The sequence below is a fragment of the Salvelinus sp. IW2-2015 genome, linkage group LG26 (assembly GCF_002910315.2).
Source record: "Salvelinus sp. IW2-2015 linkage group LG26, ASM291031v2, whole genome shotgun sequence".
NCBI lineage: Eukaryota > Metazoa > Chordata > Actinopteri > Salmoniformes > Salmonidae > Salvelinus > Salvelinus sp. IW2-2015.
The window spans coordinates 40,091,481-40,108,616 of record NC_036866.1 but is presented as its reverse complement, the minus strand read 5'-3'; the positions used below and the strand labels follow the sequence as shown (position 1 = coordinate 40,108,616).

The 17,136-nt window shown below is 41.0% G+C and overlaps 2 protein-coding genes across 2 annotated transcripts in view; both read left to right on the top strand.

Annotated features, from left to right (window-relative positions):
* The first annotated feature begins 2,760 nt into the window (after positions 1-2,760).
* tcp11l1 (t-complex 11, testis-specific-like 1) lies at positions 2,761-12,448 on the top strand. Its single transcript, XM_023971991.2, has 11 exons — positions 2,761-2,870; positions 3,050-3,156; positions 4,200-4,347; positions 4,658-4,790; positions 4,963-5,083; positions 5,823-6,043; positions 6,230-6,366; positions 6,523-6,686; positions 7,426-7,607; positions 7,787-7,959; positions 8,183-12,448. The coding sequence occupies exons 3-11, from the start codon at positions 4,227-4,229 to the stop codon at positions 8,395-8,397; spliced, it is 1,467 nt and encodes a 488-aa protein (XP_023827759.1). The 5' UTR covers positions 2,761-2,870; positions 3,050-3,156; positions 4,200-4,226; the 3' UTR covers positions 8,398-12,448.
* A 2,482-nt stretch (positions 12,449-14,930) lies between these two features.
* Positions 14,931-17,136, top strand: part of LOC111952225 (homeodomain-interacting protein kinase 3) — a 49,287-nt gene continuing 47,081 nt past the window's right edge. The window contains exon 1 of the mRNA XM_070435029.1: positions 14,931-14,987. Coding sequence (XP_070291130.1) covers positions 14,931-14,987 — 57 coding nt within the window. The remainder of the gene's footprint in view (positions 14,988-17,136) is intronic.

The following is a 17,136-nucleotide window of genomic DNA, read 5'->3' as shown; positions in this document are numbered from 1 at the left end:
TTCAGCGACAGGGACTGGGAGACTGGTCAAGATCGAGGATAAGATGAACAAAGTAGAGAGCGCTCCAGAGCGCTCAGGACCTCAAACTGGGGCAAAGGTTCACCTTCCAACAGGACAACGACTCTAAGCACACAGCCAAGATATCGCAGAAGTGGCTTCGGGACAAGTCTCTGACTGTCCTTGACTGGGCCAGCCAGAGCCCGGACAAACCCAATCGAACATCTCTGGAGAGACCTGACAATAGCTGTGCAGCAATTCTTCCCATCCAACCTGACAGAGCTTGAGAGGATTTGCAGAATAGAATGGGAGAAACTCCCAAAATACAGGTGTGGCAAGCTTGTAGCATCATACTCAGGAAGACTCAAGGCTGTAATTGCTGCCAAAGGTGCTTCAACAAAGTACTGAGTAAAGGGTCTGAATACTTATGAAAATGTGATTCTTCAGTCTTTTTCTATTTTTTTTATACATTTGCAAAGATGTCTGGGATATTATGGGGTATAGTGTGTAGATTGATGAGGGGAAAAAACAATTTAATCCATTTTAGAATAAGGCTGTAACGTAACAAAATGTGGAAAGGGGTCTGAATACTTTCCGAATGTACTGTATGTCCTTTGCATAGAGTTGATCAGGCTGTTGATTGTGACCTGTGGAATGTTGTCCCACTCGTCTTCAATGGCTGTGTAAAGTTGATGGATATTGGCAGGAACTGGAACATGGTGTCATACACATTGATCCAGAGCATCTCAAACATGCTCAATGTATCACGCCCTGACCTTAGTTATCTTTGTTTTCTTTATTATTTTGGTTAGGTCAGGGTGTGACGAGGGTGGTATGGGTGTTTTTGTCTTGTATAGGGGTTTTAGTATATCTATGGGGTTTTGGTATTGTCTAGGTAAATGTAGGTCTATGGTGGCCTGAATTGGTTCCCAATCAGAGACAGCTGTTTATCGTTGTCTCTGATTGGGGATCCTATTTAGGTTGACTTTTTTCCATTTTGGTTTGGTGTGTTATTGTCTATATGTAGTTGAATGTCAGCACTCAGTGTTTATTAGCGGCACGTTCATTTTGTTACTTTGTTAGTTTGTTAAGTGTTCTTTGTTTATTAAAAGGAAGAACGTATTCCAATCACGCTGRGCCTTGGTCTCCTCTATACGACGAATGTGACACAATGGGTGACATGTCTAGTGAGTATGCAGGCCATGGAAGAACTGGGACATTTTCATCTTCCAGGAATTGTGTACAGATCCTTGTGACATGGGGCCTTGCATTCTCATGCTGAAACATGAGGTGATGGTGGCGGATGAATGGCACGACAATGGGCCTCAGGATCTCATCATGGTATCTCTGTGCATTCAAATTGCCATCGATAAAACACAATTGTGTTCGTTGTCCGTAGCTTATCCCTGCCCATACCACAACACCACCACCACCCGGGGGAAATGTTGACATCAGCAAACTGCTCGCCCACACAACGCCATACACATGTCATCTCCCCGGTACAGTTGAAACCAACATTCATCTTTGAAGAGCACACATTTCCAGCGTGCCAGTAGCCATCGAAGGTGAGCATTTGCCCACTGAAGTCTGTTATGACGCCCAACTGCAGTCTGGTCAAGACCCTGGTGAGGACTACGAGCACGCAGATGAGCTTCCCTGAGATGGTTTCTGACAGTTTGTGACAAAATTCTTCAGTTGTGCATAGGGCTGTTGGGGTGACTGTATTACCGTCACATCAGCAGTCATGAGTCATGACCGCAGTAAAATTCCACATGACCTTGAGTCACGTAATCTCCACTGCTGGCTTGCCTCTGAAGCTAAGCAGGGTTGGTCCTGGTCAGTCCCTGGATGGGACACCAGATGCTGCTGGAAGTTAAAAATATATATGTAAATTCCCCACGGCAGTGATTGGGGACTTTGCCCTGTGTAGGGTGCTGTCTTTCGGATGGGACGTTAAATTATCGTCTTGACTCTCTGTGGTCAGTAAAGATCCCATAGTACTTATCGTAAGAGTAGGGGTGACATGCCACGTTCAAAACAACTGGGAACTCAGAAAAATACTAGGTCAAATCATGACGTCAGTGATATTCAGGTCGGAAAGTCGGAGCTCTAGAAAGAAGCAGAGTTCCCGAGTTGGATGACAATTCAAATCGATTTTTACCAGTTGGAGCTGGTTAAAGTTGTTTTGAAAACACTGAAGTCTGAGAGAGATTTGAGCGTATGGAACATTTCTGGGATCTTTTACTTCAGCTCATGAAACATGGGACCAACACTTTACTTGTTGCGTTCATAATTTGACTCAGTGTATATTTAATTATTTTGGTCGGGGCCACCTAGCGGCTGGGGTTCCTAAGCGACCGATTATGCCTGGAATCGGCCCTGCACCCACCATCCTCCAGTGATCCAAAGTACTCTGCCAAAGAGAAGAATGGATCCTTTCTATGTCTGCTGTCAGTGTGTAGCCAGTGTCAATTTTGTCAAAAGATCACACTTTGTACATGTTTGTATAGGCCTAGGACAAACTTTGTAAACATGCATTATGAATTGCATTTAAATAATCCAAGTATTTTAATACATGGAGATGGATGGTATTTGAATTTAACTCGAGTGGGAGAACTCTGATTGCATCAGTCTTATTTTTCTTTAAGTTTCCGTGTTTTTGTGTTGAGGGACACATTGCAGTCATAAATATTGTAGCCATCTTCCGTCTGAGAATTTATTTAGCAGGACCTCACGACGAGAGTGGTCGAAGTTTGACGTCACTTTGGCCCAACCCACTACCGGAAGACTTCCTTAATTTTCACCAGAGATCAACAACGCATTTAGCTAGCTATGTAACTTCATTCACCATGCCAGAAGTACACTTTGATTAGGTAACCAAATTGATTCTAATTATTTTACATGTAACATTAGCGAGCCTGGCTTCGATGCAACCTAGATAGTTTTTACATTGTGCTGTAAAAAACTATATTGGTTGTATCGAAGCTATAGTTAGCCTAGCAGCCAGATGATGAACATCAGGCAGTAGGTAACGTTATTGTTTTGTTTTCAGCCAGCAGAGAGACTACTACTCCATCACTCCACTGTCCATTCACTTCAGGTCTGGCAAAAGTAGGACCAAAGAAATCTACGCTGCTAGCTAGCTAACCACAGTATACGGTATGTTGCTCACAATAATAGTGTTTTTGCTTGCTAGCTCATGACGTAAGTTAGGCTGTCTCTGCTGTCGAGGTGTAAGGACTCGGTGACGTCATTGAAATCACACTATTGGTTTAGCCTTGACAGAACTGTGCATTGTTTGTTATGCGCCAGTGATCTTATGACCAGACGCCACAGAGCTCTGATTGTTTTTGTTTTGCAATCACACCATTAGGATGGTGCGATGTCCTGTCTGCCTTAAGTTGTCTTAATGCTTGCCTTGTGTTGGGGTCAGGTTGTCTAAACATCAGCCTGTTACCATGGTTACTCCATGCTATCAGTCTGAAAGACGTCGCTGTAAAAAACGCTGTAGTCTGTCTCTACAAGCCAGAATGTTGAATACAGTGATATTTAAACGTACGTTATCGGTTGTCCGTGCTGTTGGTCCTTTTGGAGGTAGGAACTGGAGATAGGGTAACCACAGGAAAGTGTTGTTTACCCGAGTTTTTGCGGCACCGTTAGGTTCTGTTGCTTGCTTGTATTTTCCATCTCCTGATGCATTTCACGTGGTGCACAGTATGTAAACAATAGCCGAATGTAACCAAATGTTCTCGACCAAAGCTCTTCCCTTGCAATCAGCTGATTGTGTGGGAATTTGCCAGATGATTGTGTGGGACAACTTTTGGTCTGTGCTTTGGTTAAACTCGGCTATTGTTGACATATTGTGCAAATCGCGTGTGATTTGCGGCAGCATTGAAAATACAAACCAACTTACAGACCATCATACTGAAAGTAGTGTTAATAACACTACTCTGTGGCTATTTTGGCTCAGATTACCTCCTACATAAGGCCAAAATCAGAGGACAACAGGTGACGTATGTTCAAGTGAAGTTTATTCCACAGTCTGACTTGTGATGGGACTGAACACAAAAAGTGAGCCTACATGTTAGAGACGAGAGAGTCTTCCACTCTCTGATTTGTAGAGGCTAGTGGTCAGCCATCACACAACTGAAAGTATTTGAATATGTTTCTTATCCTAATTTATCCCAACTTAAATTTTTCAGTCCCGGGACTCAAGTGAGAGGAGCAACATGCCCAAGGACTCTGACAAACCTGGGGGTGGAGAGGACAGAACTGACTCCTCTGAACAGTCCCATAGTAAGAGCGTCCGGAGAGGCACACCTAGTCCTCACAGAGGGAACACCCCACAATGTGAGTAGCACCTATAGGGTGAGAACTAGATGGTATACAGCTACAAACATAATTTACTTTTTGTAGCAGGTTAGAAAATGTGGGTTAAGGTATGTTTAGGGTTAGTTAAAATAAAAAAAATCTCCCTGAAACGACCATAAAATATGATTTTGACAATTTATGTGTCTAGCCGCAACCCAGCTGCCTTAATGGTTCAAAATCAGGTGTACTATTTGAAGTCCAAAACGAACAGATGTCATTTAAGGTGAAGTTGGTCCACATCCCTTTTGAGAGCTGCATAACCTGTTGCCATTGCACCCCTGTTTCACAGCCAGCCCACCAAGATTTGTGTCAGTGGAGGAGCTCATGGAGACGGCGAAAGGTGTGACCAACATGGCCCTGGCCCATGAGATCGTAGTGAATAATGACTTCCAGGTGAAGCCCTCAGAGCCAGCAGAAGGAAGGTGAGCTCAATGGATAGTCTTATAGAAGTGGCTGTCACTATGTATTCTGATTGCTGTGCCATGCACAATTATAAGACCTGATGTACTGATACTAGAATCCACAATTTTGTAAATATGCTATTTTTGCATTTTGTATTGCCATTTTTAATTATTTATCTTGCTATGCTCCCAGTTTGGAAAAAAGAGTGAAGGAAATTATGCATAAAGCATTCTGGGACGTTCTAGAGGCACAACTGAGTGAGAACCCGCCATCATATAATCACGCCATCAAACTTCTTGCTGAGATCAAAGAGGTAAGACAGCTGTTGCTAGGCCATAGATGCAGTAAAGAGGTRTATGGACCGCAGACCGTGTGGGATAGAAGAATGACGCCTGATTGGCATACATTCAACAATTCTGATCTAACAAAGTAGATATTCGTCAAATCCGTCACGATTGATGTATTGTATCAGGCCCAAAGGGTGGTTGCTAAAGTCCGATTTGGATATGTTTTCGCTGCATAACATTTAGTAGTCCCTTTTCAGGTTTAGAAAAAGTGACTGCTAAATGGTAACTCCAGTTCGTATGAGCTGGTAGCATAGCTAGCATGGAGAAATCATAAGGTGGTATTCAAAGTCGTTTTTTAACTGTAATGCGGTTGATTGGTGACGATGACATGAACATGTATTGGTGTTGAAGTCCATACAAGCATTATACTCCGATTTTTACCTCGTGTGAAATACACATACAGTATTAACAATAGCCTAAATGTAGGCTAATTTTGCTGGAGGGCAATGAGGAGATTCGGGATCTTTCCCCCACATGTTTCCATATTTCCTATTCTTATTTCTCGTGTTTTTTCTTCTTCTAGTGATACATTGTTATTGATAGTTGGGGTTTGAGTTTGCAAGAAAGGCATTTCACTGTACTTGTGCATGTGACATTACAACTTAACTTGTTTTGGTCGAGTTCCATTGACCTCTTTACCGCATCTATGTTTTATCATTCAGAAGAGCAAATTTCATTAAACGGTCACTCTCTCTACCACTGTAGACTCTGCTGTCCTTTCTGCTTCCGGGTCATGGTCGGTTGAGGGGGCGAATTGAGGAGGRGCTAGACCTCTCTCTGATCCAGCAGCAGGCAGAGAACGGAGCTCTGGACATCAGTAAGGTGGTTGAGTTTGTCATTGGTATGATGGGTTCACTCTGCGCTCCGAGCCGGGATGAGGAAATCCGGAAGCTTCGGGAAATCACAGATCTTGTGCCTCTGTTAAAGTAAATCGGCAGTCAATTCTTTTTAGTGCTGGAATGGGGTTATCTTTTCAATGATATGTTAATGTGTCACAATTGATGTCTCCCTCTTTTTGTCATTCTAACATAAGGCCTTATTTTGCTAAGTTTTGTGCTTGGAATGTCTTCATCCCTGTCAGTACTTAAACATGTTCATACTCTCTCTCATAGGGCGATATTTCCAGTGATGGATAAAATGAAACTTGATATGGCCAATTTTGCCGTCAGCAGTATCCGACCCCACCTCCTGCAGCAATCCGTTGAGTACGAACGGAAGAAATTCCAGGAGTTTGTTGAAAAACAACCCAGTAAGGAGTACATCATGAGCGTCTCACAACTGATCATTGCTAATCACTAATGCTTCAATCATTCCTGGTTGAGCAAAATCCTACTTAAGCTATGTTGTGCTGGCTCTTACTGTAGATGATGTAAATGTTTGTGGAGTAACATGCAGACTTTTTCAGACGCCTTAGACTTTACTGAGAAGTGGCTTCAAGACTCTGCTAAATGTGTACTTCATGAAGATCAAGCGGGTGGGGCGGGTAGTTTACCCACTCCTCTCGCTGTGCACAACCATGCTTACCTGCGTCTGCTTAAATGGAACCACGCCTCTGATCCTTTCCCTGAGGTAGGCTTGTCTGTCATACACCTTACACAAGCCAAACAATGGCCTAACAGTGGTTAATAATCCTTAAGTCTATTGATGTCTTAAGTCTTCACGTCTCTATGGATTAAAATGACCGCGATGCGGTGTCGTAAGTAACATAATTTAAAAAATCCCCCATTTTTAAAATCCATCAGTTTAAGATAGAGATATGCGTTTCAGTCCACCGCATTCGCCTATGTTGGCCTTCCGCATCTGCGGGGGAAGGTGGCTGAGCTACAGCGGTATTCAGACCATGAAACAATCCAGATCATCTCACAAAAACATCTGTAGCATCTGAATTGTAACGCTGATGTGCCAACTTCTGTCTGTAACGCCCGAACCYTTTGGGCTACAAACTAATATGACCCCATGGGACTCGTCTGAAGGTAACCCATACAAATGTATGGAAGTATGGAGGTCGTTTTGTGCCAACAATAATAAGGGGTTAAGTACTGTATGTCAAAAAACCCAACAATACTTCCTGAGCTTTCTTATATCTCCTAGATAAAGGACAGACACTTCAAAACCTTATTCCTTATTATTTATTTTTTGACTGTCTTTTTTTGCCATTTATAAATGTTTTATTCAATGCGTTTCTATGGGCTATAGTAGTAAAGGCCAAATTCAATATTTGATCAAATCTATATCTTTTTTTTAATACCTAAAATTCCAAATCAAATCATCGCTTTTTTATGTTCTATCTCTTTTTCCTTTGTCCCAGACTCTTCTCATGGACCAGGTGCGTTTCCAGGAAATGCAGCAGGACTTGGAGCAGCTGGTTCTGGTGGCGTCTGTGCTACTCATAGTGTACAACACCACGGGAGAGGCCATCTCAGGCCTGCCAGGCCTTATGGACAGACTGAAGAGGACCATCGGGGTTCTGCTCACAGAGATGCACATGCCGTAAGTACACATTTAAATACACACAGTTTGAATGATCATACACACACTTGAATATACTCATAACCATGGTCTATGACATTAGGCATAGTGACTACTCTTGTTCGTCATACATAATACCCAGAGCCCTCATTCATTTTAGGAATTTATGAACTCGCCCAACTCTTAACTTTGGTCTGAAGGTCTTTCAGTGCAGATGAAGCCTTGGCTACCATTGGAGAGAGGATGTGTGTGGAGCTAAGTGGATGTCTGTCTGAACATGGCTTCTCCCCGTTCTCCACCAACCGGCAGAGCATTCTAAAAGGCCAGATCTCGGCTGTTACTCTCCCAGACAACGCCATCCGCAGGCTTATAGGTAATCTAACCATAGTTGAATGTATTTTGCCAATGCCATCCCCAATTCCCCTCAATGAAGTTCTGTGCAGAATATAATTTGGGTCTGTATCTTCTGTCTATTTGATCATCGTTTACATGTGTGGTCATGCCAATGACACGATGTGCTTGTGATGATAGCATACCTAGTTTGTTACGCTGTGTCACTTTAACCCTCTGAGCATGAACATTCTTTCCTTACTCAGGCTCCCGCATCCAGACTTACCTGCTTGCCTTCCTGGAGTCCAGTCACAGGAGTGCTCCAACCCTGCCAGGGGGCCTAGCTCCAGTCAGCAAAGAGCTGGAAGAGATTGCCATGAAGTTTGGCCGTCTGGTCCACTTCAACAAGTTGGTCTATTCCCCTTTCTACCAAAAGATCCTTCAGGAGATTGTGCAAGAAGGAGAAAGTCATGACACCTAGGCTTTAACACTGAACTGTTAATTAAAATGGGATTACTGTAGGTTATCCATGCTTTCCATTGTATGGCTAAAGATAATGTAATAATGACAGTATTGTACAATGCCAGTATTAATTGATATGAAAATACTTATACACAAGCGCTGTTGCATTCACATGTTACTTATTTGATGATGGTTCCTCTGTTTCTGGATTGGTACGACAAACACGGGTAAAAAAAAGCATAATACAAAACTGCATGTTTTCTTTTACTTGTATTAAATAAGGAGTTCTGTGATAGCATCTGGAAACTATTTGGTACTGGCTACTCATGAATTGAATTGCTTAAAAACATATACAGCAAGATGTAGAATTTATTCCCAGAAGATAACACTAAAAAGTATTCCTTAATACACGTTTCCAAAGTGGTCCTCGATGGTAAAGGGGAGAACATAAGAGGACTTTTTGTGTAGAGACCCTCCTTGTTGGATATTTATTTCCACTGTAAACTGCTATGTATACTGTAAAGCACACATCGCTACCTAGGTTTCCATCCAATTGGCGACAGTTTCATGCGAATAGTCTAAAATCTGCATAAAACAATATGCACYTTTTCCCAACAGTGATGTGTTCCCATCAAATTGACAGACAAAAGGCTGTGCGTGATGATGTAGTGCAACTAAAAATAGCTTTTGCGGTTAAATTCCCATGTACCGAATAAAAATAAATAAACAAGTTAAATGGGTTTCCAACGCATTTTCAACTCTACTGATGGTTTTCACACACAAAATGTTGGATTATATAGTGAGTGTGCCCACTCTGGTATCGGCATCGCTGTTGGCTAGTGCGCACGTATAGTTTACATGATGAGATTATTAGGACAAAAGAGCGAGATTATTTGATATATCTCGAACGGCAGACAAGCATCGATCACCATGTCACCAGAATAAGACCCTCGATGTTTATTGGAAAGGAGCATCAAGCTCACCACCTTGCACTTTCACCACCCTGTGAACTTCATCACTAATTTATTTTATCTTTAGCCTAATAAACTGCATGCTTTCCCTACGAGTCGTAGTGGGAGGACCACAACATGTCATCGTTTGACTCCCAAGTTTACTTTGATGTGTTGGTTATTATATCAATATTTGCGCATAAAAGTGTTTCCATTGATATTTCTCGCATAATTCATTATACCAACACAAATTCCACCTTGTCTAGCGTCTTTAGGCCTCTCATAATTTTTTTACATTTGACATGTACTTTACTTGCATAAAAAGGTTGGATGGGAACCTGGTTATTGACAGTGATCATGATTGGTGCCTTGCACCTTCATGTGACCAGCTGTAGATTCATGATTTGGTAATTGTTTAAACATGTTAACAATTTTAATGAAAGGACAAAAGGTAATACTGAACCGTCTTCAGTATGTTCATAGATGATCAGCTGGGTCAAATAATAATCACAGTGGTTGTAGAGAGGTTGCAACAGTTCAGTACCTCAGGAGTAAATGTCAGTTGGCTTTTCATAGCCAAGCATTCAGCAGTGGTGTTAAGTACTTGTGTTTTTTGGGGGGTATCTCTACTATACTATTTATATTTTTGACAACTTTTACTTCACTACATTCCTAAAGAAAAGAATGTACTTTTTGTTCCATATATTTTCCCTGACACCCAAAAGTACTACATTTTGACAGGAAAATGATCTAATTTACGCACTTATCAAGAGAAGATCCCTGCTCACCCCTACTGAGTCTGATCTGGCAGACTCACTAAATACATGCTTCATTTGTAAATTATGTCAGTGTTGGAGTGTGCCCAAGGCTATCTCTCTGCTTTGCTTACTATAAGGAATTTGAAATTATTAATAATTTTACTTTTGATACTTAAGTGTATTTAAAACCAAATACTTTTAGACTTTTACTCAAGTATTATTTTAATGGGTGACTTTCACTTTTACTTGAGTCATTTTCTATTAAGGTATCTTTACTTTTACTCAAGTATGACGTTTGAATACTTTTTCCACCACTGGCATTCAGAGGTCGAGACAGCAGGTATGGTAGAGAGAGTCTAAAACACCATGTTTTTACAAGCTCTGTTTGCTTTTTGGCAAACCAGGTTTCCATCCAACCTTTTTATGTGAGTAAAGTACATGTTGGATAAAAAATGTATTTACAGGCCTGATGGAAACAGCAAATTTGTCTGTAAACTTTTCAAATCTCGACAAAACAAAATACACTAGACAAGGGTGGATCTTTTTCTGTCTAAAATGTATTATGCGAGACATGGCAGTGGAAATGTTTCTATGTGCAAATATTGATCATATTGGAGTCACGTAATGATCTTTTGTGATCCTCCCACTACGAGTCGGGAAAGCATGCAATTTATTAGGTAAGGCTACATTTTCTTTTTTATTCTTTTTTTTTCACCTTTATTTAACCAGGTAGGCCAGTTGAGAACAAGTTCTCATTTACACTGCGACCTGGCCAAGATATAGCAAAGCAGTGCGACACAAACAACAACACAGAGTTACACATGGAATAAACAAACGTACAGTCAATAACACAATAGAAACGATCTATATACAGTGTGTGCAAATGAGGTAATATTAGGGAAGTAAGGCAATAAATAGGCCATAGTGGCGAAGTAATTACAATTTAGCAATTAAACACTGGACTGATAGATGTGCAGAAGATGAATGTGCAAGTAGAGATACTGGGGTGCAAAGGAGCAAAAAAYCAATCTGGGGATGAGGTAGTTGGATGGGCTATTTACAGATGGGCTATGTACAGGTGCAATGATCTGTGTGCTGCTCTGACAGCTGATGCTTAAAGTTAGTGAGGGAGATATGAGTCTCCAGCTTCAGTGATTTTTGCAATTCGTTTCAGTCATTGGCAGCAGAGAACTGGAAGGAATGGCGGCCAAAGGAGGAATAGGCTTTGGGGGTGACCAGTGAAATATACCTGCTGGATCGTGTGCTACGGGTGAGTGCTGCTATGGTGACCAGTGAGCTGAGATAAGGCGGGGCTTTACCTAGCAAAGACTTATAGATCACCTGGAGCCAGTGGTTTTGGCGACGAATATGAAGCGAGGGTCAGCCAACGAGAGCATACAGGTCGCAGTGGTGGGTAGTATATGGGGCTTTGGTGGACAAAACGGATGGCACTGTGATAGACTGCATCCAATTTGCTGAATAGAGTGTTGGAGGCTATTTTGTAAATGACATCGCCGAAGTCAAGGATCGMTAGGATAGTCAGTTTTACGAGGGTATGTTTGGCAGCGTGAGTGAAGGATGCTTTGTTGCGAAATAGGAAGCCGATTCTAGATTTAGTTTTGGATTGGAGACAGATGAAAAGTTATGAACTTCACTGGGTGGTGAAAGTGCACGGCGATGAGCTTGATGCTCATTTCCAATACCTATCGAGGGTCTTATTCTGTTGACATGATAATTGATGKTTGTCTGCCGTTTGACAAATAATAATAATCTCGCTCTTTTGTCCATAATAATCTTATCATGTAGTAGGCTATACCCACACTATACCCAGACTGTATCTGCAGTTGGCTAGAGCGCCCATGCACTCACCAGAATGGGACGTTCGCAATATTACACAAAATGTTTTGTGACAAAACCATCAGTAGAGTTGAAAATGCGATGGAAATGTTTTATTCGGCACTACGTCATCTGGCACAGCCTTTTATTGGCCACTAGCCAATTTGATGGAAACGTCTGTGGTGGGAAAATGTACATATTGTTTTTTAAGAATTTTTGAATATTCGCATTTAAAATCTGTCCCCAATTGGATGGAAACCCAGCTATAGATGCAGATAAAACCAGTCATGCATACAAATGTGTATATACTGTAAGAGCTTGATGTTACTGTTTAACTTATTGTTTTCTCAACATCTACTGCATGTCCATCGATCTTTTGACTCATTCCATGCAACATTAACTCTCCTTCAATGCATAGCCGTGGGAAGTAGGGGTGTCGAGGGTGCTGCAGCACCCCTGAAAACGCATTTTTTTTTTTTTGATGAATAAAAATATACAGTACCAATGAAAAGTTTGGACACACCTACTCATTCAAGTGTTTTTCTTTATTTTTACTATTTTCTACATTGTAGAATAATAGTGAAGACATCAAAACTATGAACTAACACATATGGAATCATGTAGTAACTCAGTGTTAAACAAATCAAAATATATTTTAGAATTTAGATTCTTCAAAGTAGCCACCCTTTGCATTGAGGACAGCTTTGCACACTCTTGGCATTCTCTTAACCAGCTTCACCTGGAATGCTTTTCCAGCAATCTTGAAGGAGTTCCCACATATGCTGAGCACTTGTTGGCTGCTTTTCCTTCACTCTGCGGTCCAACTCATCCCAAACCATCTCAATATGGTTGAGATTGGGTGATTGGGGAGGCCAGGTCATCTGATTCAGCACTCCATCACATTCTTGCAAAAAACTCAAATCTGTTTTTGACTTGTTATTATAGGGTATTGTGTGTAGATTGTGGAACAAAAACAACAATTGAATCAATTTAGAATAAGGCTGTAACATAACAAAATGTATAAAAAGAAGTCAAAGGGTCTGAATACTTTCCGAGTGCACTGTAAGTATTTTCTTTTTCGCGGCAGGTAGCCTAGTGGTTAAGTGTTTTGGCTAGTAACCGAAAGGTCGCTGGTTGGAATCCCAAAGCCGACTAGATGAAAAATCTGTTGATTTGCCCTTGAGCGAAGCATGTAACCCCAATTGCTCCTGTAAGTTGCTCTGGATGAGAGTCTGCTAAATGACTAAAATGTAATGATCAGCTCGTCAAAAATTGAAGGATGAAAACTTGAAACCACTTATCATGACAATTTAGCCCACGGTGTAAAGCTCCTGGACAGCAGTTGTGAGTATCCTGATTATCCGTTCCATGTTGTCCATTTTACTTTGACCTGTCCTGTTTATTATTGGGCACCATTTGTGTTAGACACATCATGCAGATTTATCAGATCATATAGCCTGTCTCATTACATTGTCATACATTTTATCTCAAGCCTGTAGGCCACAGAAAAGGCAATTTGGCAATTTGGCGCATTGAGTAGCCTTCAATTCTCAGAACAAGAATAAACTGACGAGTTTCAGAAGAAAGTTCTTTGTTTCTGGCCATTTTGAGCCTGTAGTCAAACCCACAAATGCTGATGCTCCAGATACTCAACTAGTCTAAAGAAGGCCTGTGTTATTGCTTCTTTAATCAGAACAACAGTTTTCAGCTGTGCTAACATAATTGCATAAGGGTTTTCTAATGATCAATTAGCCTTTTAAAATGATAAACTTGGATTGGCTAATACAACGTGCCATTGGAACACAGGAGTCATGGTTGCTGATAATGGGCCTCTACGCCTATGTAGATATTCCATTCAAAATCAGCCGTTTCTAGCTACATTAGTAATTTACAACATTAACAATGTCTACACTTTTTCTGATCAATTTAATGTTATTTTAATGGGAAAAAAGTGCTTTTCTTTCAAAAACAAGGTCATTTCTAAGTGATCCCAAACGATAGTATGCACATAGTCAAAAGTTTAGACAAACCTACTCATTCAAGGGATTTTCTTTATTTACTATATTGTAGAATAATAGTGTAGACATCAAAACTATGAAATAGCACATATGGAATCATGTAGCAACCAAAAACAAAAGTGTTAAACAAATTAGAAATGTTACATTTGAGATTCTTCAATGTAGTCACCCTTTGCCTTGACAGCTTTGCACACTCTTGGTATTCTCTCAACCAGCTTCATGAGTGCTTGTTGGCTGCTTTTCCTTCACTCTGCGGTCGAACTCATCCTAAACAATTTATATTGGGTTGAGGTCGGGTGATTGTGGTGGCCAGGTCACCCGATGCAGCACTCCATCACTCTCCTTGGTCAAATAGCCCTTACACAGCCTGGATGTGTGTTTTGGGTCATTGTCCTGTTGAAAACCAATGATAGTCCTACTAAGCGCAAACCAGATGGGATGGCGTATCGCTGCATAATGCTGTGGTAGTCATGCTGGTTAAGTGTGCTTTGAATTCATAATAAATCACGAGTGTCACAATTAAAGCACCCCCACACTTCCTCCTCCTCGTTGGGAACCACACATGCAGAGATAATCCGTTCACCTACTCTGCGTCTCACAAAGACACAACGGTTGGAACCAAAATTCTCAAATTTGGACTCAACAAACCAAAGGACAGATTTCCTCCGTTCTAATATCCATTGCTCATGTTTCGTGGCCCAAGCAAGTCTCTTCTTATTATTGGTGTCCTTTAGTAGTTGTTTCTTTGCAGCAATTCGACCATGAAGGCCTGATTCACCCAGTCTCCTCTGAACAGTTGATATCAGGTTTGAAGGTAAGACCCAAATACAGATTGTGTCAAAATAACAATGTTTATTACAGCAACAGGCAAACGACAGGTCAAGGCAGGCAGGGGTTGATAATCCAGAGTAGTGGGGCAAAGGTACAGGACAGCAGTTAAGGTCAGGTCATGCAGATTTCGTTAATTCAGAGGTGAGGTATGGGTACAGGATGTCAGGCAGGCTCAGGGGCAAGCAGTCAGGACAGGCAAGGGTCAAAACCACGAGGGTGAGGAAAAAGAGAGACTGGGGAAAAGCAGGAGCTGAGACAAAACCGCTGGTTGACTTGACAAACAATAACTGGCACAGACAACCAGAAATCACAGGTATAAATACACAGGGGAAGATGGGCGACACCTGGAGGGGGGTGGAAACAAGCACAAGGACAGGTGAAATAGAGACGGTGTGTGACAATTGAGTTGTGTCTGTTACTTGAACTCTGTGAAGCATTTACGTATTTGGACTGCAATTTCTGAGGCTGGTAACTCTAATGAACTTATCCTCTGCAGCAGAGGTAACTCTGGGTCTTCCTTTCTTGTGGAGGTCCTCATGAGAGCCAGTTTCATCATAGCGCTTGGTTTTCGCGACCGCATTTGAAGAAACTTTCAAAGTCATCGAATCTTCCAGATTGACTTACCTTCATGTCTTAAAGTAATGATGGGCATTTGTTTTTCTGTGCTTATTTGAGCTGTTCTTTCCATAATATGTACTTGGTCTTTTACCAAATAGGGCTATCTTCTGTATACCACCTCTACCTTTTCACAACACAACTGATTGACTCAAACGCATTAAGAAGGAAAGAAATTCCACAAATTAACTTTTAAGAAGGCACACCTGTTAATTGAAATGCATTCCAGGTGACTACCTCATGAAGCTGGTTGAGAGAATGCCAAGAGTGTGCAAAGCTGTCATTGAGGCAAAGGGTGGCTACTTTGAAGAATCTCAAATACAAAATATATTTATATTTAAAATCTAAATATATTTCTACAATGTAGAAAATAGTACAAATAAAGAAAAATCCTTGAATGAGTAGGTGTGTCCAAACTTTTGACTTGTAGTGTATATTTATTTCCTTTGCTGAAAAATACACTTGTTTTAAACCCCATGCTTTTGGGACTAGCAGAGCCTTCAATTTGGAGTTGCATGCAATACACATATCTAACAGCAGAGGGAAACAATACTCAATATTGAAACAGACATTCAAATCAAGTTTATTCATACATTAAAGTGGCCAGCGCTATCATCTAGGAAAAGGTTAATGTATTGCTGTGGGGAAATGACAGAGGTGTTCTCTTTTTATCAATTGCTGAAACAGAAGGGCATTCTGAGGGCCTGGGAGGGTTATTTTAGAATTTCTCATAATATAACACAGCCTATTATTATTTTACTATTATTATTATTAGCTATGGATAGAATGCAGAAATGTCCTTATCAATATTTTTGTTGCATTTTGCACTGAATAACAAATCCTATTTATGATGTTTTATGTGGTGGGGTCTTCACCTTGCCGTTGAAAATAGATTAAATTGAATTGCATTAATTGCATTAGATATTGGAGGTAACTAAAGTTCATTTTGAAATTGATACTATAATTAATCAATAAGCATGAGGGGTGTAGTATATGGCCAATATACCACGGCTGTTCATAAAAGCACAACGCAATGCAGTTTGCCTGTGTACAGCCATTAGTCGTGGTATATTGGCCATGTACCACAAATCCCCGAGATGCCTTAATGCTTAAATGTACCACCGTTTTCAGCCAATCAGCATTCAGGGCACGAACCACCCAGTTTATAACAGACCGTAGACCATGCATTGGTCAAAAAAAATGATTTTACTGTCCTAATTAGGTTGGTAAACCTGATTTATAATTGGATTTTAGTAACTGAGGAAATACATCACGTGACTGAGGCTATGGGGACTGTTTATATTTGCTCAAATTTGTCATAATTGTATTTTTTTCTTTTTATAAATCATGTTTCATAAATGTTATTTTCTTCATAGATTACAATTGGTGCAGTTCGTTTTGCTTGGCCCGGTGCCCCGGGTGAAAGGCGATTTCACTTAAGGACCAATGGAATGGTCTAAAATCAGTTAACTCCGCTACCATGGGGAACCGGGCCATGCAAAAAGAACTCGGTCATCGGCTTTGACGATATCATGCTCAGAAGTCAGATCGTAATGTGTCGATGGTTGATTTCTCTGGTCTTGTTCTATGACTCTCAATTATTGCACACGCAACGGAGTGGGGAGACTTTTTTTCTGCTGGCTTCCAACATAGCTCGTGCTACTTGATGAAATAACGAGCAAAGTGCTGGAACTGTACGTTCTCTGTGATAACTGGTCCCAACTAAGATTAGAAATATGGGCTTCGTTAC